At 27.9% G+C, this 23,275-nt stretch overlaps 1 protein-coding gene across 1 annotated transcript; it reads right to left on the bottom strand.

The window, feature by feature from the left end:
• Window positions 1-1,145: 1,145 nt before the first annotated feature.
• On the bottom strand, window positions 1,146-15,865 carry LOC135924514 (uncharacterized). The gene is made up of 10 exons (XM_065459571.1): window positions 15,761-15,865; window positions 14,891-15,415; window positions 13,999-14,315; window positions 8,490-8,529; window positions 6,867-7,012; window positions 5,592-6,084; window positions 5,255-5,371; window positions 2,936-3,229; window positions 2,380-2,632; window positions 1,146-1,386 (listed from the first exon to the last, which is right to left on the bottom strand). Exons 2-10 carry the CDS (start codon window positions 15,327-15,329, stop codon window positions 1,146-1,148), a joined length of 2,340 nt encoding a protein of 779 aa, XP_065315643.1. The 5' UTR covers window positions 15,330-15,415; window positions 15,761-15,865.
• Between the last annotated feature and the right edge of the window lie 7,410 nt (window positions 15,866-23,275).

Below are 23,275 nucleotides of genomic sequence, written 5' to 3'. Positions count from 1 at the left end.
TTGAAAAATGCTAAGGCGAGTTTGCCGAAGGTGCCAAGAGTGGTTGATATGATTGGGATGAAGCAATGATCGTTTATTATTTCTGTGTATTTAGAAATTTTAAGTTGTTCCTTCTGGTCAAGGATGTTGATGGCGTGGTTGGATGGGGCCAAGGGGTCAATACAGGAATGTATTTTCAGTATATCTTGTGAAATGTATCTAGACTTGAGCAGTTGAGTGAAGCTTTTATTATATGAATTAAGAATCTCAGTATTTCATTTCCAGATGGCATTCAGTCAGATTACAATAATTAAAATAGCTTGGCTTGAAATAAAATATATTTATTTAAAAATAAAAAGCATACAAAAATTAGCGTTGTTAAAGTTACTTTACAGTTATTTTTGTATCACTAAAAAATAACTGGTTCCATTTAATTGTTACATTTTTCGAAAAAGGGAGAATTCAAGCAACTTGAAATAAAAAATCTTACAATTTTTAGTAATAATTAAGATGTGTTACAAGTTAAATTTAAAACATATACCAGGGACCTGCAGAGATACAATTTGCACGGCTCGGCCCAGATATTTTTAAAATATATTATATTTATTTTTATAGCTAATAATGGCGATTTCAAATATTTGGTTTTAAAATATATGGCCTTGCCTGAATATTTATTTAAAAAAATATTTTAAGCCCAGCCTGAGTATATTAAAAAAAATTAAAATACGGCCCGACTCGTGTACCCAGTCTAGGCCGGACTTAGAGCTGTGCCTGCAGTTCTTTGACATATATATATATAATTAGTTTGAGTTCCATTTCCTGTAGGTGGACATAGGTAACTAGTTTTAGATAGGTATTTACATTAGCAGCACTAATAAAAAGATTATTTAAAAAATAACAATATAATTTTTATGGTACCCCGGTTGAATTTCTGAGATGTGTACGGGGGTTTGTTTCAGCCATGCAAGAAAAATTATTCATTAAAAATTATCTCAGCATATTTTTCAATGGTATAATATATCTATAAACTTATATCTAACATACGTTACAATAGAAATTTTTATAGTTGGTATCCATGATATATAACAAATTTTATTTAATCAATCAAATTATCAGCAAATAATAAAATATTCATTTTTTTTATTTACAAAAAAAAAAAAATTTGTTCATAATAAAATTGATTTCAAGTTCATTAAAATATTTCTATTTCCCATTCGATCATTATTTAGACTCTGATTAGCGTCGGTATTATGATAATGCCAAATGTTTTTCGCGTCCTTTCTAGCAAAGTCATGATTGGATCTGGTCGTGCCGGTCATATAAATAGGAATCACGTTCAGATTTAAATCTTTGGATCCCCGCTGAGAATCATTTTGGAGAATTTGTGTATTACCTTCAGGTGTCATTCTTGTAAAGAATAAGAAAATATAATGAAAAATAAAACATTTCAAATTATAAAATCCTTATGGAATGTTTTTTTCTGACGGAAGCCTAAGCACGGTAAAAATATTCATCGGGAGGGGGGAGGGGTGTTTTTATCTTGACACTCTAATTTATTCTAATCGGCTTGAGAATTTGACAATATTTATGCCCTAAGATCTAACTTAAAAAAATGACTATTTACAATAACAAATTACATTCTTTTAGAGTAACTAAGCTACATTTCGAAAGTATCTGAATATAATTGCAACTTACTTTATTAATAAATTATAATTTTTTGAACTTAATCAGAAAATATATTTACAAAATTTTTATCGATTACCTAGACTAAACAATGGTTTTTTTATATCAAGTATAACTATTATGCCTAGTTGAAATATAAATAATGGTTTATCAGTGATTTTCATTTTAAAAAATCATTTGTTTACACCCTTGGTAGTACCACTCTAATAAGTGAAAGGAATTTTCCATTATATGCACATGATGAATTTACCAGAGTCTATATCAAAACATTTATGAAAATTTAAATAATATTTATCTATACATATGTGTTACTTATATATATTTCCCTTTTTATGAATGGCAAAAATTTTAGCAATTGAAACATTCATTATCTAAAATATTTTATTTATATTGCTTGCTAATCATATAAATTCCTATTTTGTGAGGATTATTTTAAAAAAAGAAGATTTTTTGAAATATTTACCCGCAGTTACCAAATAGTAGCATTCATTTATTTTTCGTATACTATATGATAGCTAATTCAAAAATTTATAGTTTTTTCTTTTATTAATTAGAAACGAAATATTAAGAATTTATGAAGAAAGAAACAATATTAAAAATTTGATATAGGCAGCGGTCGGTGGAAAACGGGTCAAATATCAAAATACAAATTGATTGTGATACTTTAAACCACTAGATCGATTTATTTGAACAAAATAATTTACGTTTCTATGAAACCTTTTATGTTGGAAAGGCTTGATTTTAGTGGCCTCCTTAACGTAATAGAGCCTATTCGTTTCTTCGACCTGACCAATCATTTTTCTGTCGTTGTTCTGCGATAAATTTTCTCCGTAAATAACGCGAATATTATCTTGGTACTTAACATTTATGTTATGCCCCCCGTTCAATTTTTTAAAATCGAAGCTTGCTAGAGACGCGCTCTCTAAAAAATTATTTGGTTCAGCAGTCATGGAGTCGATATCGAGGTTAACTTAAAATAAAATATTGTTAATTTGTTAAATAAATCCAACGTTTTAAGAAATAACTTCTTTACCAATTATGATTCCTTCCTTCCTTCCTTCCTTCCTTCCTTCCTTCCTTCCTTCCTTCCTTCCTTCCTTCCTTCCTTCCTTCCTTCCTTCCTTCCTTCCTTCCTTCCTTCCTTCCTTCCTTCCTTCCTTCCTTCCTTCCTCCCAAAACATGGAAGCTTTGTTGCTGTCCTGTTTAATAATCTCAAGAATATATAAAGATGAACTCTAGATTAGAGTCTAACACAAATAATAATTAATCAAACCTCTTTCAACTTTGGGCGTTAAGTCATTGAACGAATAAGTGGTATGTTCACTCAATCCGCTATTACTTTTAGTGCTTAAGTTGCCCCTTTTAGCATAATATAAATTCCACAATTTTCCGTTTCCGAAGGTTAATGGCTGACATTCGGACAATTTGTAAGCTACGTAAGCTCCTCCTAGAATAATCACCGAAGATGCCAGAATCAGTAAAACAATCGAGGCGTTCAATTTATCTCCAAACCAGGTTCCCAAAAAGTTAGAAAAATTTCCGAGATCTCTACTTGTAAATCTTTTAGCTAAAGCATATTATTTTTTTAAAAAAGAACTATTGTTACATAACAAATCAGTCTGTAAATAGCCTTAGACTATAATGTGTAGATTCTTTTTGTTTAAACCCAATTTATTTAATAGTAGGGGGCTATTTAATGTTACGAGCGTCCTTTAACAATAATAATTATAAATTATAAATTTATAGCAGCTACGATTCTTTATTTAGTTAAGGATTCTTGGTCGATAATAATTTAATTGATAATCTTTATATACTTAACACTTTAAAATAGCAGTACTAATGGTAGCGAGCAGTGTTGCCTTATCAACTCTCGCCATAAGCCTTATTAGGATTAGCGTAAAATTGGAATCAGGCTTATCCAAAAAATCTGCCAAAATTAATTAATAAAAAAATTAGGCATAGGCTAAGGAGCGTTGTTAAATGTCCTTCAGCGTTACTCAAGATAAAGCTAGCCTTAATTAGTATTTATTTATTATTAAAATTATTTATATATAATTATTTTAGCTATATTTATTAAGTAACGCTGAAGAGCCAAGTTTAGCCATTTTTTTATATAAAAATTTGCCTAAAATTAGCAGATTACACACTAGTTGCCAGTTTTACGTGAGTTATATATATCTGTATGAAAGATGTTGCCTAAAATGCTTAAATTTGTATATGTCACATTCAAATCGAATAATCTTACGCGTATCCTTAATTAAGATGTGTAAATAACTTGCAAAATTATACAAATATTTTAGATAGGCATTTTACACCTATAAGAATACTCTTCCAGAAAAAATATATTAAAATTTAAAAATACGTGCTAAATAAATTATTTAAAAAGTTTGGTTCATAGTTATTTTTTTTAAACTTTACACTTTAATCCATTTTTATAAACTTTTTCTTCTTCTTATTTTATCAATAACTTTATTTCCCTTTTAAATCCAATATACCAAACAGATTAAAAATGTACTAAATTAAACACTATTTAATGGTATATAACTTCAGAATTCGTGTTTTCCTAAAGCTTTGCTCAGGATTCTCATTTTATATATAACTCGCTTTTGTTTTATGTGGTTTGTAACTATGAATAAATTTGGAAATTAATAAATATACTAGTCAAGCACCGAAATATCAGTGGCAAAATAACCATATATTTAGTTTCTTCTATATATATTTTTTTATTCTGACAAGGATGCTAACTCCGACATTTTCTTATTTTGATATTCTTTTTTTTTACTGTCTTCCAAACGGATTTTAAAAAAATTCATCCGATTAACCCCTCATTTACAGTTAGCGCAAATTCGGGGTGGGGAAGGCACTAATACAGCGTATTTTGTATTATCCGTTGCGAAATCGCACTAACTAAGAATGAAGGGGTAAGATTTTAGCCAATATAATATTGTGAAAGCCTCGATATCTGGCAAATAGAAGTCCAAACCTTTCTGCCTGTCATCTTCCAGGCTTACATAATATTCTTTTGGGTATAATCTTAATCGGGTTGTATCAAAAATTGACCAGAATCAGGCTTTTTTAACAATCCTCCTACAAATTAAGCACCAAATGTTGATAAAATTGTCTGAAAAATTGTATTCATTCTTTTTCTAAGGCTGGAAAAATAGTTTTTTTGTTAACTCATAGTCACTAATAAAGCATGGAACCATTGAAATAGAATTTTGAATAGTATACTTCCAATTGTTCAGCAAACTTTAACAGAGGCGATATAAAGATGTTATATATTTTAAAATTAAAAAAAAATTTTTAGAAAAAAATTAAAAAATGCCCAATCAGAGTCTAAGGTCGAAATTTGGTGTTTTGAGACGAGGCCCCCAAAAATATTTTGGCAACACCCTTATTCCTCTTTATTAATATTCTGGTTATGATGCCTATAGCTATTATATATTATATACTAATATTTTATTTTTTGTATGCTATAAAATTAGATATGATAATATACTAATAATAATATATTAGATATCTACAAATTATAAAATGTTTTAAGAAATTAAATGCAACTAATATAAATGTATTATTACCTTATCGAACTTACCATGGCAATTATGTTCGTCGCTAAAATTTGGGCAATTAACAACGCCATCGCATATAAAAGTTTTGTCAACGCAAGTGTTGTTACCACAATCGAACTGAGAATCGACTCTACATTTAACTTGTAAAAAAAACACATAATTTATATTTAAAACTTTGAATTAAAATTAAATTTTTATCAAAATTAATATACTTTTTATTATTTATTTTTAATTTAAATAACTATAAAATTGTTAAAAATAAATAGACTATCAGTCACAGTTCATTGCAAAGGAAGTCGTCAGCACTTAGAAAATTTTTTCAAAAATGTTTTTCAGTTTTTTTATATGTAATAAGTTTACCGTTCGTTGTAAAGAGAGTATATTCGAATAAAGTTATAGTATCCTCGATATTGTTATAATCGGTATTTTCACATGTTTTGCTAGAAGATTTTCTACCATTGGCAGTTGCCTCGACACACTCTAAGGAATTGCTCCTAAATTTGTTGGAGGTATTAGACCCTTTCGCCCGCAATAGGGTTAAAAATGAAGGGTAGGAACTGATTTGCAATCTCACAAATAATTTAACAGGCCTCCTCTTGGTTAAAAATTTACTGCAAGAAACCCAAGAATCTTCATCATTTTTATTGAACCAAGATGTATTATCCTTATTATTGTCGTAGGTATCATGGGCAAAATCGGTATTATAAGTGGATGATTTTAAATGTGGATCTTGAGCTTGACATATTTTTACGAAACGATTATTTAGAGAGGAAGCTGCGGAATATAGTTCTAAGGCGGCGATACGACAGTCCAAGCTTCCTAATAAATTTTTATGAGGCAGTCTGAGAAAAACCTATTTATGTTAAATTACTTTTTTTAAAAATTTTAATGATACAATCTTTAAAATATCATGTTAGGTTTCTTATACCCATCAAATGACACGAATAATTGCAATCAAGAAACCGCCTATGGTCTCACTAAACAACTAGCAATGATATTTAAAAATAAATATACCTAAAAAACTGGACGATTAGCATATTCAAAAATTAAAATAACAGATATTTAAAGGGTGGGCACCTTTTAATGTTCAGATGGAATTTTTATTTAGCCCGGACATGATTGAGTCAAACTACCTACCAAGGAAGGGCGACTCAAGAAATGATAAATTATTACAAATAATGAGCGAATAAAATTTTTTGAATCTATTTATTTGAAATAAATAAATATAATTCTTATTCCAGTTTACAATGTTTTATTCTTTCGCTCTCTCTCTTTTTCCTTTTATTAATCAAAAATTTCTATCATGCGAACTTCAATAAAAAACTTCATTATATCTAGAAAGAAAGAAAGAAAGAAAGAAAGAAAGAAAGAAAGAAAGAAAGAAAGAAAGAAAGAAAGAAAGAAAGAAAGAAAGAAAGAGAGAAGAGAAGAGAAGAGAAGAGAAGAGAAGAGAAAGAAAGAAAGAAAGAAAGAAAGAAAGAAAGCTCATGTTTTAAAAAGTTATGCATCAGGAGCATAATAGGAACCTTTGCCATGATTAGAAGACCTTCTTTAAAATCTTATCTTTTTTTTTGAAATAAGAGCTGCCATTGCTAATGTAAGGTTCTGACTGGTGCTATAATAATAAATACATACGTTTGATAGCGGGGGATACTCGATTATCCATACGCAATCAATCGCTATGTCTAACAACTTGGATAGCGTTTTCGAGTTGGTGGATATGTCGGATATCTTGATATGGTCGTACTTCTTAGCTGGGAGTATTTTTATACATTCCATCGCTAATTTGTTTATTAATATTTTGAGAAGAATTTTTTTATTAAAAATAATTTATACTGAGACGGTAAAATAGTTTTAACTTTGATGCATAAGAATTATTTTTCTTGACCAATATAACTCTGATTCACAGATAACGCGAATTCGTGGCTAAGTATAGCAAAAAATTAATACAAAATTATTCCAATAGATTTTGTGTAATTAGTCGCCGATTTCCGCTAACTGTGAATGCAAGGGTAAGAAATCTTTTTCTTCACCTATAAAACTAGATATTTCGATAAAAGCGACCTCCATTTTTATTTTTATTAATATACACATTTTTCCATCATTTTTATTTCGTTGTTTACTATATTTATAATTCATTTCATGTCCAAATGTTTTTATAACGATTTATTAATTAATATACTATTAAGCAGATATTTTTTAGAATCCAAGTTTACAGTGTTATATATATATATCAATGACATATATAATACCTAGACTGACAATTCATTCATTAAAAGTGTATACATCAATGCAAATCGCTGGAGACGCCATCTTGGTTACACTAATCATTATTAAAATTTTAAACGGGAGCTTAATTTATTCCTATATCTGATGCAAATTTTATTAAAGAATTACCATCGAGATAATAAGGAAGAAAGTTATCAATTTAATAGTAGTTTTTAACAAGAGAATAATTACTATATGTGTTACCAAAATGGCGGGTCCAGCTGATTTGCTTTTAACGAAGCTTAAAAATGCATTTTAATGAATGAATCGTCAGTCTAGGATATTATATATGTCATTGATATATATATATACTTTAAATTGGCGAATAAATGCATTTAAAAGTTGTTCATACATAAGGAGTCAGCTTGTAGAGCTATTTTGGGATTTGTCACAGGTCGATTAAATAACATCAATATGCATTGATATAATGATAATTCAAAATTGCCCTACAGCTGACTCCTATATACATATATAAACTTTTAATGAATCACCAATCTAGTAATATATATATATATCATTGAGGATGGATTAAAATATTTTCAATTATGTTTCCGGAAATGTTTACTGATTTTTCTATAAGAGAACTAACAAGAGGTAAAAATTTTAGATTCGGTCCGACCCGGGATTTGAAAAATATAATTCATTTCCAAATCCGGCCCGTCTAAATGTTTTTACTTTCAAGCCCGGTTAGGTCGGCATTTTGGAAATATTTTGGTCCGATTGCAATGCAAAATTTTTCGAAATTTGGCTATTTCCTATAATTTAGTCTCTATTTTTATCAATTGTATGCAATTTTGCTGTTAACCTTTGAGTCATATATAATTAAAGTTAAAAAAAAAATCTATGGAAAAAATTGATGTAAATTATATTAAGTTCAACGTGGCATAATTGCCAGAAACTCTTATAATAAAACATGATGAAAGACAATTCTGGTAAAATCAGGATTTTTATTAAATAAAATAAAATGAAATTATTATTATTCTTACACACCTTCGTTTAGTTTGAAGTGGGAAGTTTCGTGCTTCTTTTCCTAATTTGAAAAATTCTAATATAAATTATATAAGTCATTAAATTCGATAGATATAGACATTGCGTACATGCATTAGAAGTTTAACAGGGCAAAATTTTTAGGCCCGATCCGGTCCTGTTAGTATTTAGTTTTTTTCCAGCCCGGCCCGTTCAACCGGTTTCAATTTTATACTAAGAGTGTCTGGCCCGGTCCGGCTTTTTAAAATCCAGAAATGTATACTATGGAAAAAAAAAATAACCAGTAATGATGAGGATTTTGATTTCATGATTTTCTTATAACTATATCAATAAAAAACAAAATGTAGAAAATAATCAGAGTAGCAGGTAATTTAATCATTAAAATAATTAGCAAACTTTAGATATTAAGCCCGCCCGGCATTTTTCTAAACTTTGTCCTCACGGCCAGGCTTGTTAATATTTTTTTTTGCCTAGTCCAGCCCAAATAAAATTTTTTATCAGGGGTCGGGCCTATACATTTATAGATCTCTAAAATACATATAGAAATTATTTAATTTATCTTGACAAGTTTTTTTTAAAAAAAACCTATATAAGAATTATTATGTTAAATTTTATAGCTCTTGTTAGAAAATAAAATCTTTGTTATAGTATTCTAGGAAATTATAACATAACGGAATTTCGTAAAAAAGATAGAAATATTTGACATACAATGCCGCGACCCTCTAGAAAAATATATATCTAAGAAATGGGAAACTATATTCTCATTTTATTTGTATACCTTCCTTATCAGCGAAACACTGAGGCTGTGTTCCTGTTCGACTCTTTTTTAACTATGTTTATTGCTGTTCAGCCTAGGCTAAACATCTTTTGAATTAGGACACCCTATCTTAGTTTGTTTTTAATTTTTGATGGCATTGTTTTTTTTGTTTTTTTCCATTGCTAGAATTATGTGCTTTCTTTACTATATATGAACTGTACTATCTTTATTTATAAAATTGACTGAGTGGTATAATTAAATTAAACAGTCTCTTAGATAGGACTAGGCTGTTAAGTTTGAAGATATTAAGCCGGCTAAATTGAGGGCTGCTTAGAAATAAGTCGAACCAGGACAATCATGATTTTAGTAGTCATAAATTATTTAAATAGTTATTTATCTTGTTTGGAGAAGCAACTTAACTAAATTTGGCTAATAAATTTAAAAAAATATATTTTTCGTTTTTTTTGCTTCGATTTTTTTGTTTAGATTTCTTTCTTTCTTTCTTTCTTTCTTTTCTTTTCTCTTTCTTTCATTCTTTCTTTTCTTTTCTTTTCTTTTCTTTTCTTTTCTTTTCTTTTCTTTTCTTTTCTTTTCTTTTCTTTTCTTTTCTTTTCTTTTCTTTTCTTTTCTTTTCTTTTCTTTTCTTTTCTTTTCTTTTCTTTTCTTTTCTTTTCTTTTCTTTTCTTTTCTTTTCTTTTCTTTTCTTTTCTTTTCTTTTCTTTTCTTTTCTTTTCTTTTCTTTTCTTTTCTTTTCTTTTCTTTTCTTTTCTTTTCTTTTCTTTTCTTTTCTTTTCTTTTCTTTTCTTTTCTTTTCTTTTCTTTTCTTTTCTTTTCTTTTCTTTTCTTTTCTTTCTTTCTTTCAAAAAATTATTTCGTTTTCAAAACTCAAGGTTTATAAATAAAAAAAATTATAATATAGAATAGTTTTTAGTTATTTGGTTATTTTTTTTTTTAAATGAGATGATGAACTAATTTTATATTATACCGTTTATAATTTATATGATTTTTTTAAAAAAATAAAATGAAAATAAATGAATAATTCATTTGAGAATATCTAACAGAAAAATTAGAATTCAACAGGGGATAAAATAAAATATTTTGATGCTTTTAAAAAATTTATTATAAAATTTTAAAACGTTTTTCATTTCATTTCAATTTTTCTATCCAAAAAAATATGCTTGTGTTTGGTTTGTAATTTATTCAGGACCATGTTATATCTAATACATAAATTCTCGTTCGTAGGTCATTTTATTACTGATAAGTATGATAGTTAAAAATCAATATTAAAAGAAGGGAGAAAAAAAATTTTACAAATCAGAATTAATTCGTTTTTTTTAAAACAAAAATAAATCATATATCATATCATTACTGGTAATAAAAAAAAACCATTTTGACATTAATTTATTAGCTAAATAATATATATTAGAATATTTATTAATTGAAAAATCAGACATTTCAGGGACCTCAGGGATCTCAGGGGCCAAACCATAATAAAATAAACGATAGGGAGTTTTAGATATTTTTATTATAAAGATCTTTTTATTTGTTTAAAATGAAGTATATAGATATTTTTTTTAAATATATTTCCACGTATATATATTTTATTTTGATAGGAATAAAATAGGTTTTGATCTAGTATTCACAATGATCATGTTTTTTTTATCTATTTGGTACGTTTATAGTATAAAGATATATATATATATATATCTTTATGTTTAATAAAATTCAAATAAAAATTAGAATCAGGGGCTAAATATCTAATGCTAAATCAGAAGTAAGTAAGAAGTCTTGTGACACCGTTTGAACCGATTTTTATAAACGGATCACTGAATATTTATCCAGAAAGATATTTACTAAGATTCGAGATTTCACTGAGAGATCTCCAAGCAAAATCTTTACTGGATAAAAACTAAGTTAGCTGCCTTTAAAAATCGTCACATTTTAACAACACTTTATGCGATAGTTAAATCTAAAAACAAATGAAGAAAATAATAAATGAGTTAATTTGTATATTTGCCTAATTTTTGGTATCTAATATCTATTTGAGGGGGTAGGTGGTAGGGGGTAGGCATTTTGGGGGGTAGGCTATAATAATCTAGAAAATTTTCAATTACATTTTTAAATTCTATGGATAATATTTTGGTATATAAGGGGGTAGATATATTTTTGAGGGGGGTTTGCATCCAGTAAATATACTGTCATGTAGACGCTGATACCCGTAATTTTCCTTGTAACTTTGTAGTAGGAAGAGTGAGGATGCCTTTTTTGGCCCTATAAATTTTATTGCAGTGTTTTAGGGCCAAATTTAGAAGATCCTTTTGGTCGCAAACATATTTTTTTATAAAAATTAATCTTTGTTTTACACTTTTAGAAAATATATATTTTTATCTGCTAAATTAGAATCAAAAAAAAATATTGTTATAATAACATATATATATATTCTTATCAATTTTTTCACAAGATAAATAAATTATAATTTATAAATGAATTAAAATAAATATGGGAATGTTTGAATTAAATCTGCACAACACTCTATCTTATAAAGAAAGAGGATCAAAGCTTGCTTATTTAAATCTTATTCTCATCCATAATAAATAGATAAATTTTTTTCTCAATATTCATTCAGAATACTGATAAAAAAAAGATATGGACATTAAGGCAAAATACAATAAAATACATTACAAATCCTTTAAAATAAAGTTGTTTTTTTTAATGACTAAGGCTATTAAATTTTCTAAACTTTAAGATAATCTTTAAATTTAAAAATTTTAAGAAAGATAATTTATTTTTGCCAAAAAAAATTTCCCTAAGTCAAAATTTTGCCACATTTTATTGAATTCTTGATTTTATATTTTAAATTATCCGATGTAACTCCTTAAGGATCTTTTATAGATAAGCACTAAGTCTGATTTGTGAATTCTCTAAGACAAATGTAAAATATATAATGAAGTTCAACGAGTTTAGATTTATAAAATTTGCCCATCAAACTGCTTAATTCCCCTGATCAAGACCCATTTGGATTTATCATGTAGGAGGCTGGCTTCTTCGATCTTTTAGATTTTTTAGATAAACTTAGAAAAAAAAATCGATGGTGTTACTCTCATATATTTCTCAACAAAAAAAATCCAAGTTAGATTTTGATCAGTAGAAGAGGAGATTTTAAGCTGTTATAAAAGATAAATGGAAGGCCGATACAACATACATTCCCTTTATTACCATGTATTTTGAATAACTTTATAATATAAGGTAGTAATTTAATAATAAAGATATTTTTAATATAATTTTTGCGCTATAATATATAATTATGGGAAATATTTTCAAAAAATTGAAAACTCAGCTATAAGTTTAATCCAATAGAAATCCTACCCTGCTTTGAAAAATATTTTTTTTTTGAAACTCGAGTCATTCGCGGTTAGCGGGTATTCGTGGTGGAGAATACAAAAATACAGAGTATTTTGAATAATTCGCCGCGAATTCGCGCCAACCATGAATGAGGGGTAACGCGTGAGTTTCGGCAAAGATTTCAAAAAATGTGGCAATTTATTTTTCATTTTATTGAAGCCAAACCGATATACATCTTGCAAATAATTAATGCATATATTATTACTATATAAATTATAGGTTTCTTTCGAAGTCAAAAAAAGATATAGATTTTATATTTTAAAAAAAACTGAAAACTTGAAAATTTGAAAATCTTAAAAAGTTTTGTTTTATTATTATGCGACACGATTTATCAAGCAAATTTATATAATATGATTTTTTTTTTCAAAAATATATTTATTTATTAAATTGAATTAAACATTAATTATATATGTCGCTTTGGGACATGAAATATCCATGGAAGAATTCTAAATCTTTTAATATTAAATCACTTTACTTAGTCCAATATTTTTTATTTAAAAAAAAAAAAATCATCTGACTTGACAAATGTAATTTCAGTAAGGATTGTAGAGTACATCCTAACCCTGTGAATTTCAGATAGTGTTGGTAAACAGCCCGATTAAGATTTTGAGCCAAAATATTATTATGTAATCCTCGATATTTTACTATAAAGAGAGTGGTCCAAAACATTTTCTAGCTACTATATTTGAGCAAAAATTTCCAGGCCTGCATAATATTATTTTGGCTAAAATCTTAAATGAGACTGTTTTTTAAACATCGAACCAAATCTTTATAATAAAACACTAAATTCGGATAATTTCAAACCTTAACCTTTGAATAATATTTTATATACATAAATACGTAAATAATAAATTAAGAGCCGTTCAAAAGAATTCTTGGCAAAAACAATTGTTATGAAATTTCATAGTGTGGGTTATTACTCTATACATGCTCGAATATATATATATATACAGTTTCGAGTACCGAAAGATTTTATATCCCAATTACGACAGACAAGCTTTAGATACGCATTTTAACGTCTTAATATAAATAAGTTGAAAAATATGGCTTTTAAGAACCCGTTTATTTTTTGGTAATTCTCTGGTTATGCTTTCCAATTATTTTAAGTTAGAAAAAACAAATCAGCACACTCTCCCTTCATATTTTTAAAAAGTTCCAATATTCCAGAATGTTTTGTCTCTAGAGATTTCTGAAAGTTCTAATACAAGTTCCAGAACCTCCGCCAGTTACATTCCTATTTTTTTTCTATAATATTTGACATTTTTGATTTATTCCCAAACCATTTTTAAACGTTCCAAGTCCCACACCTTTCAATTTACATATTAAAATATATAAAAAATCTTTTCATTATACCTTACTTTGAACGTAATTATCTTGCCTGGAGATATTCAATTTTTTATGAGTGTCTCTAGCGATGACGAACTTGTAGAGAAGCCGAAATCCTTTGTATCTCAATTCCTTATCAGTTTTAAAATACATCCACACATATCGACCCATCGATTTCCATTGAAACAAGTTTGGATGCTTTAATCCGCAAAATTTACCTATCAATGGAGACCAACCAAAAGGACCGTCCCTCATTTCCAGAAAATCAAATTGACAGTTCGAGGAAGGCTCTATCTCGAAAGTTTTGACATCGAAGGATAAGGATATTACATAATTTTTCGGAGCTATTTTTTTATTTTACAGATATTTATATATATATATATAATAAAAAAAACTATTTTAAATCAGAATTTTGAACCAAATACATAAATAATCTGGAACCCTTTTTTAAAATTTTTAGGTATCGGAACTGAGTTTAAAATTTATGAGAAACCGGTTATCTAACCGGTTATAAAATCCGTTAACTATGTCAGTTATAGAACCGGTTTTAGAAAACGAATGACGCGTTTTAGAGGTATAAAGATTATAAATCGAGACGTTCTTTTTTAGCCACCACGGTTATATTATTTTTAGTGTTGTTTTATCCATTTTAGAAGGTTTATTTATTGCTTAATTATTTCTTTTTTTTATAAAATTTTGATCGATTTGTTTGTAACATATACCTGGATTTTTAAGAACCGTGTCAAATTTGGGAACCGGAAATGGAACCATTCTTAAAAAAAATTAGAAATGCAAGGCGTCATATTTATATTGATCTAGATTTCAATCTCCAATTTTAATTATAATAGTATCTTATTTATTTCTTTTATTTCATATATTTTTTTTTATCATTATCTTTAAAAGGAAAAAAAAATCTAACCCACTATAATGTTGACGCATTCCATATTGTTGGGATATTGATCATGATAACCGGGATTTACGATCTCACCCGTCAGATTATCGTTACGTTCTTCGTTATAATTATGTGATGAACTATTAATGACATTTTGCCCAATGGATCTGTTGAAGTTTATATTTTCTTCCCAGCCGTACTGCTGGCACGGGTCAAGCTTGGAAAATGTAACTCGTTTAACATTTTTTTTGTAAAATTGCTTACCATCTAATACGTTATGAAATTCTTTCAAGTTATTCCCCTTATCCGTTGAATCAATATTCGTAACACTAGATGAGTGATTAAAATTAGCATAAATAACGTTTGATAGCGTTGTTATTCCTTTCTCGAAAAAGTTATAATGCGATAATATCAATAGCAAGAATGCTGAATATTTGTTTCCCACCATTTTACATTTTTTTATCATTTATATAATAATGTAAGGTAATATTATATTCCATTGGTGTTTATCATTGTCAAAACGATTCGCAAAAATGAATTTAGTTCGTTTTCCTAAAATTAGGTTTTAAACACACTAGATAAAATAACATGAATTTATTTGATGTTATAATGATAATTTATGAATTAGTGGGTCTGAACATCTAGAAGTATAGGAATTAGTATCTAAATCTATAGTTCAGAAATATAAATTCCCCAGTATTTTTTTTTACCATTTAAATAATTTTAGGTAAATTAAGTTTTATTTTTGATTAAATTTCAAATAAACAATAAATTTTAAATAACAATTTTTGAATTAGTGTCTTTACCCCCTTTTCACTCTTTACCTTTTTTTTTCTCGTTACAAACAAAATTATAAATTATTTGAATTCAATTTATTATATTATATTAGTGACTTACTTGTGCAAGTTAATGAACCAATGTCACTTTTCTTTTAGTATAAAAAAATAAAAAATTTTTAATTTAAATTAAATTTAAATAAATTTTTAATTTGCTTCTAAAATAATTGTAAATTTTGTTTTAAAAAAAATCTAGTTATCTATAAAAAATTATAAAAAACTATTATCGTTTTTTAAACATAAAATAATTCCTAATTTAAAATTTATTTTCAAAGGCTTTAGGAGAATATTATTTATTTTATTTTTTAAAAAATAATAAATTAAATTTATATTTTATTTTAAAAAATAAACTCATTACGTATTTTTATTTATCCTATAGATTAGTGATGCAAAATCGCTTCATTTGAGCCGATTTTTAAGAATGGCGAACTCGATATTTAGCCAGAAAAATATTACGCGAGTCAGAAGATTTTTCTGATGCGCAAATGTTTGGACATTTATTGGAGAAATTTGCAGATTCAGGTAATATTATGCGGCTAAAATATAACGCAAGCTTGAAAATTTTCTGATACACAAATTAGTGTTGTTAATTTACCTATTAACAACACTAATACAATGATTCGATGTCTAAAATTATTATATGAAAAGTTTCGTGCATGTATTTTTTTTTTAAAAATAATTTCGATTATAGGTTGTTCTATTCATACTTTCTTTTTTTTACCAACCATATTAAGTTATTTTTTTTTAAACTCAAAAGCGAATATAAATAGATTTTTATACCAAATTAAATATATATATTAAATGATAAAATATATATATATATATAATCATCATTGCTTCAAGAAAAATACGTGAACCAATTTTATTTTTGGTTTTGTCTTTTCAAAAATCAATAAATAAAAAGATTTCTTAATTTCGAAATTCAATTCGTGTATATATATATTTTAGTTTTGTAAAAAATCTAACAAACTATAACAAAAATAAAATTTTATATGATCATTTTCGCTAAAATTCCTTAAGAATTGGCACGTAATAAATTTGGTTCCAATTCCAAATAGATTTGAGGATTGGGTTATGTTGAAGACTAACGATATAATGAGCAGTCAATGTTCACAATTATTTTTTAACACATATATCTCAAAACAAAATCGTATTTTAGTGGCTCAGAGGGCTAGAGATTTGGACTTAAGTGGAACACCTTCCGAGTTTGATCACTGACGGAAACCCATTTTTTCTGAGAAACTTCTCGCACAATATTAGGGTTAGAAATTTGCAACGCCCCATCCGCGATCGCTGTCGGGATAAGTATGAAATAATTTATTTAGGGTGTCGGTCCGGGCAAAATTAATTAACGGACCCGGGTAAAAGTTATCATTGGGTTAGATTATTGATGAAATTCTGAGATTCAATAGAAATGATAATCCATAAAATGTAGTGTTTTCAATGTAACCAATCCCCAATTAAATAGTTATTTATTTTGGTGTTCAGCTGGTTAGGCCTTATATGCAAAATAACTGGACCGGTTTGAGCAACCTTGTAAAATTGAAAACCGGCTGGTCCAGGTACTAATTTGGATCTAGCCGAGAGGAATATAACGGGATATAGAGATATGGGGTAGGGTTAATATATTTAAAAAATAGTTGATAAAATTTGGTGGTTATTTAATAAATTTTAAAGTTATCTAAAAGCCGTGCATCATCATTATCTCCTGCATGGAATGGGTCAAAAACAAGTTTCTAAGTGTTTTTAGTTAAGAAAAAAAATATATGTTGAAAAGAATAGGATAGTTATACATTTGTTTATATTTGTAATATAGCAAAAAAAAAGTTGTGATAATTGTTAATTATTTTTTGAAATACTGCTAAAAGGGTCTTTGTATTTTAAAACCAATCTTTATACCTGCCATTGCAAATAAAATATAAAATTGTTAAGCATTACCAGTTGAGTATCTAACCCTGCTTTCACAGTTAGAGTAAATTCGCACTGAAGTATATAAAAAATATTTTGTTTACCGAGCCGCGAAATCGATCTATGAATGAGGGGTAAGAATTTGTTTTAAAAGAGAGTAGGGTTGTTTAGGATAGCATTTATATAATTGGGGGGGGGGGGGAGGAATTTGAAAATAAGAAGAACACATGATAAATGAAAATTGCTTATTAAATATCTCTTCTTTTTCTTACATAGATCCCTCATGAGTTTGTTAAAGTTAAATTTAAAAAAAAATCCAAAGTTATATCATTGTTCATTTTTTATTTTTGTTATTTTAAGTTTAAACCAAATCTTGAAAAAGCTACACCTCCCCCCCCCCTTCTTCCTTGTCTCTTTTCTTTCTCTTTAAATACATTTATAACTATATTATTAATATCGATTATTAATATATTTTTTTTATAGTATTCAATGTGAACGAGCAATGGATAAAAGATTTAATAAATTCTTATTTAACTCTTTACAAAAAGTTACTCATTCCCAAAGCTGACTAAATATTTTTTTCAGAAAAAAATATAATAGTTTCGAATCCTAAATTAAATTTCTTAGCTAAACTGTAAAAATTATACAAATCATTTTTAAAACTATATAAATTAATGTCTTATAATCTTGTAATATAAGTGTATTCAGGTTCTATGTTATAGATTCTGATATGCAATTTATAATTTTAATCAGTAATGATGAACGAAACAATTTGAAAAGTGCGCAGACTATCATAGCAATAGGTTTTATACATTATCCCTAAAACGAATTATTCGATTCATATATTAGGGAATATTATTAACAAAAATATTATAATAAAAAATTCGAATGGAATATGAATACAAAATATGATATCGCAAATTATTACTTTTAAAAACACAATCTTGAGTTTAAAGCAAACAAATAATATAAATATGTAATAATGTTATGTTATTAAAAGCAACTCTTAGAACTGGTTCAAGCCTTTAGGGGCCCTTGGATTTTTATAATTTATGTTCTTGATCGAAGTTTCTAGTTATATTTGGACAAAGAAGCAAATTCGTAGTTTTTTTGAAATAAAAATAAATGAATTAGAACATTCATTAATTATACATGCAAATTAATATACAAGAACATGATAAATATGAATCTGATATATTATTATATGGAATTGAATGATTATGTATTTATTTTCGCATAATGGAGCGCTTTGTGGAAGCTGCTTTATAATGTTCACCCCCAAAAAGATTGAGCCCGTCTAAGAGTTGTTTTTAGTAACATAATATTGTTATATATATACATTATTTATTCCGAATCATCCCATTAATCCTCATTCCTGCTAAGGAATTACTTGTAATTTTAAAGATTCATTATACCCTGGATCAATACCCATTTTTTTCGATATGCTACCTGATAACAAGAGATCAAAATATTGACTGAACAAATCGTCAATCTTGACTTTAGATAATTATCTTGGCTATAGGAAACTTTATTCACAAAAGCAGTTGGAATGAGGAATACGATCACCTAACCTACTTTCCGACCGTGTCTTCATATTTTAGCAGTTATCATGTTACAATCATCTACAAATTTTTTTAATATTTTTCGGGCGAAATGAGCCCAACAGACTACTATTAAGAAGCCATCAAAAAATAAAAACATTGGATGGTCGGTGTAAATTTAAAAAAACCCATAGAGGGGTAGGCGGTAGTTTGAAAAAAATATCAAAATAACGAGTGGACGGGTGTGTTAGTTAAAACCCTCCAATTTGCAGACCCCTAAATCAAATGAAATTTTAAATGAAAAAAATTATTTCACTGGGATATATTCCCAAGTAAAACAAAATTAATGTGAAACATAAAATAATCAGCATTTTATTGCATTATTTTTATTATATTACATAGATTGATGACAATTTGTCTTGTTTAATGATCCAATTTTTAAAGAGACCCGATTAATATTTTAGCCAAAATAATTGAGATTTGGCAAATAGAGGTTAAATCTTTCTGCTACTTATGAGCAAAATATCTATTTTGACTGAAATCTTAATCAGGCTCTTCTTAAAAATCTAGCCCAAATCGGGCCGTTTCAACACTAATTACAATATTCTCATATAAATAAAAATTTTATCTAAAATATAATGTTCGTATAAAAGGTTAAAAAGGATGGTGATCCAATATTCCAAAAATATAAATGACATATGATAGGTAATTACATGATAAATGTGATAAATTCATTTAAATAAAGATTATAATTATAAATTAGTATAATATTTAATTTAATTTAAAATTTATATAATTAAAATAATTTAAGTAAGCAAAAATTTGTGAATTCTGCATCTAAAAAGTAGCATTAGCTTTGCTTTTTGGCCATTTATTTTCTTATCCAAGTTCCCTTTTAGCGCCATCGTTATAATTGGGAGCAAAATAGCCTAAGCCTATCCTATGCACAGAATGTTCAATCAGGGGTTTCTGTCATGAAAAGTATAAAGCTGAGATGATTGCACTTTATTATGTTTAGGGCCAAATTCTGATGTAGGTAGTATCGCTCGTTAGGATCCTCGATTCTAGCAGAGATCCGGTGCCCCAGCTCCTTAAGAAAAACCAGGGTATGAGAGCCAAACTCTGTTAATGTCATGGCAATGGTAGGAATGTATAGTTAGCAGGTAGCGATGGTGAGTTTATTCATTTCGGCGCCCAGTATAGCAGCTCTAGTTATATAGGAAGGGGCAAGAGTATCGATTCATAAGAAATCCCAGGTTAGGGAATTCCCTCCTCCCTCTTCCAAGGGATCATGATAGGACCATCAGGCCGTTTACAATTAGAACTGTATTGATCAGTGGGCTCGTGGGTTGACGGGATACTAGCAGATTTTAAGGCCCTGGAAATAGTGTTGCATTTTGAATGTTTAATGAATCTGCTTCTACAAAGTTTGTAGTGCAAAGAGTGACGGCCTTTGGAGTTGACCGATATTTGACAGAGAATAATAGTGATAGGGTATCACCATATCGCAAATGAGTCTAAGATCAATAGCGTGACGTTGCTCATTGTTGCTTAGTAGCTGGTTAATTTTCGCTATGGGAGAGCCTCGAGAAATTTGTAGCAGCTACCCACCCTAAATGGTGAAGAGTAGAGAGTGATCAGGTCGGCTCCTCAATTTATGCAATTTATCAAGTAATGAGAGAGATTTCCAGAAATCAATTGACTACAGAAGCAAGAGGTCAGGTGTTTTGAGAGAGTGTGTATATTGGGCCCGCAAGAGAGGATCCTAATGCATTACCAGAAAGTAGCGAGGACGACCTTATGCCAATGCCCCCAGATTTGGTTTGTAAGATATCCTGTAACCAAGATAGATCTCTAAATTTAAGATTGAGTATATTTTCTAGTATCCATCGTTGATATACCAATTATGTTAAGCAATCATTGGTCATTTATGTCTCGCATCAGGTTATTAATGCCCAGACAGAACAAAAAGGAACCTAGAGAATCACCTTGTTGCATTCCAATGCTAGAAGAAATTAACCTTCCATAGAAAACATTTTTAGCCCATAATTTTGATCAAAATTATTGATTTTATCATAAAAAAATTTACTTATATAAGATTTATAGCAAAAAAATATCTCTTATTGTTCGTAAAATTTGATTAAAGATCCTACTTTGTTATTCTCAAAAGAAAATGAAAGAAATTGGAACTGACCAGTCCAAACAGGGAAAAAGATTTTCGAATCCGGGCTAGGCATATTTTCATTATATTTTGCGGAACGATAGTTTGAAAATGTTTTTAAAACTGATAATCAGGTAAATTCATGTCCTTTTTCTTTGCAAAATTAGTTGCAAGCCCTGACCAGGGAAAATTTGTTAATATATTTTACGGGCTGATGAAACTTATTAAGTACGGGGTCAAAAATTCCAGTATAATATTCATGGGCCGGTTACGTCCCAAATTTTACTTCTGAGATTTAAAAAACTTTGAAGATTTAAACAGTTTGTGACACTACGTAATCAGGCAAGAATAAATTTAATAAAATATTAGCAAATTTAAAAAGGTTTATACCATACTAGGGCCATGATCTAAGCTATTAGGGAAATCACGAGATAAGGCAAGAATACACTTTAATAAAATATTTTTAAATTTAAAACTTTATGTCATTTGGGGCGATAACATATGTTTTTATATGTAATCAAAAATATGAGTTTGATATCTATTTTAATTGACCTACTTAATTAATGTTTATTTTTCTTAATGTTTTAACTCACAATAACCTTTACCTTTGTATATCTATAAATTCAAAATCAGCTGATATATTATCATTTCATAAACTTTTAAATACAATGATATTTATATTTATAAAACAACATAATTAGACATCAAAATTTAGTATTGAGTATTATTCTTCTAATTATGTTTCATGTCCCTCTTGTAGCAAATTAACATTTTTTACAAAATCAGGTTTCATGGCCCCAGTTCATCAACATGTCCTGCATCTGTATTTCTCTCCCATATTCCCTCTTTACCATCTTCTAGCTTCTCAGCCATATTCTCTAATCCTGTTCTGCCAACCTTAAGTAATAATGACCTTGATGATAATAAACATTTATCCACTGATAGTGTTTGCAATGGACTGGTCGGACCGGTCGGACCGACAGTCCGGTCCGGTCCAAGTCGGTCCCATCATGCTCTTGGGTCCCATGGGACGGTCCAGTCCGGTCCCATAACACGGTCCTGTGGTCCGGTCCGACCGATTAAAAAAGATAAAAGTTTACTATACTATTAATCGTTTTTTAGTTAATGTGACATGTACATGAACACATAATACATGATTATTTAATGCCTAACACTTTATAATATCTCATTCACCTTTTACTTTTTATATTCTTCCGTTTCAATATTTAGTTAGTGTTTTACTTATAAATTAAATGGATAAACATGAAATAATAACTATTGATGAACCACAACACATGTGAAAAATCTATATAAATTTTTCAAAAAAGATAAAGCTGGGAAAACATGTAAAATATGTCTACAAACATTTTCAAATTCTTCAAGCACAAGTAAAATATGCATATAATGAATAAAAACTTAATCAAATAAACATACTAATTTTATCATATTTTAGCTACTTTGAGACGACATATGTTTCTTTAAGCATAAAATGTTACACAGAAAAAATATTAGTTCAGAAATAAATAAATTTATCTACAGATTATATGTATGAAATTACAACTGATCAAAATAAAAAATTAAATAAATACATTGCTGAAATCATTATAACGTGGATTCAACAAAAAAGTACGCTGATTTTATTTATTGATAATAGTAAATTATGTAGAAAGGTTGATGCCAAAACTATTATAATAAAATATTTATTTTCTAAATATAGTTCTTTATCAAAACTTAAGGGCTTAATTTGTTTTGATTCTACTTTATAAATTTAGGATTTTAAAATTTTATATTATCATTTTTGAAATTATATTACATTATTATGTAACCGGATTAAATTGAACATAGTTAAATATAAATTATATTTAATTTAAATTCCTTAATATTTAATGCCATCTATTATAGTATAAAATGTTCAGCTTTGTAATTAATTTTAACATTAACAAAATGTGATACAGAATTGTTAATA

This window comes from Gordionus sp. m RMFG-2023, chromosome 2 (assembly GCF_954871325.1).
Source record: "Gordionus sp. m RMFG-2023 chromosome 2, tfGorSpeb1-WG-v2, whole genome shotgun sequence".
Classification (NCBI taxonomy): Eukaryota; Metazoa; Nematomorpha; class Gordioida; order Chordodea; family Parachordodidae; genus Gordionus; species Gordionus sp. m RMFG-2023.
Note: the sequence above shows the minus strand (reverse complement) of the source record. Positions and strands in the feature narration are given on the sequence as shown.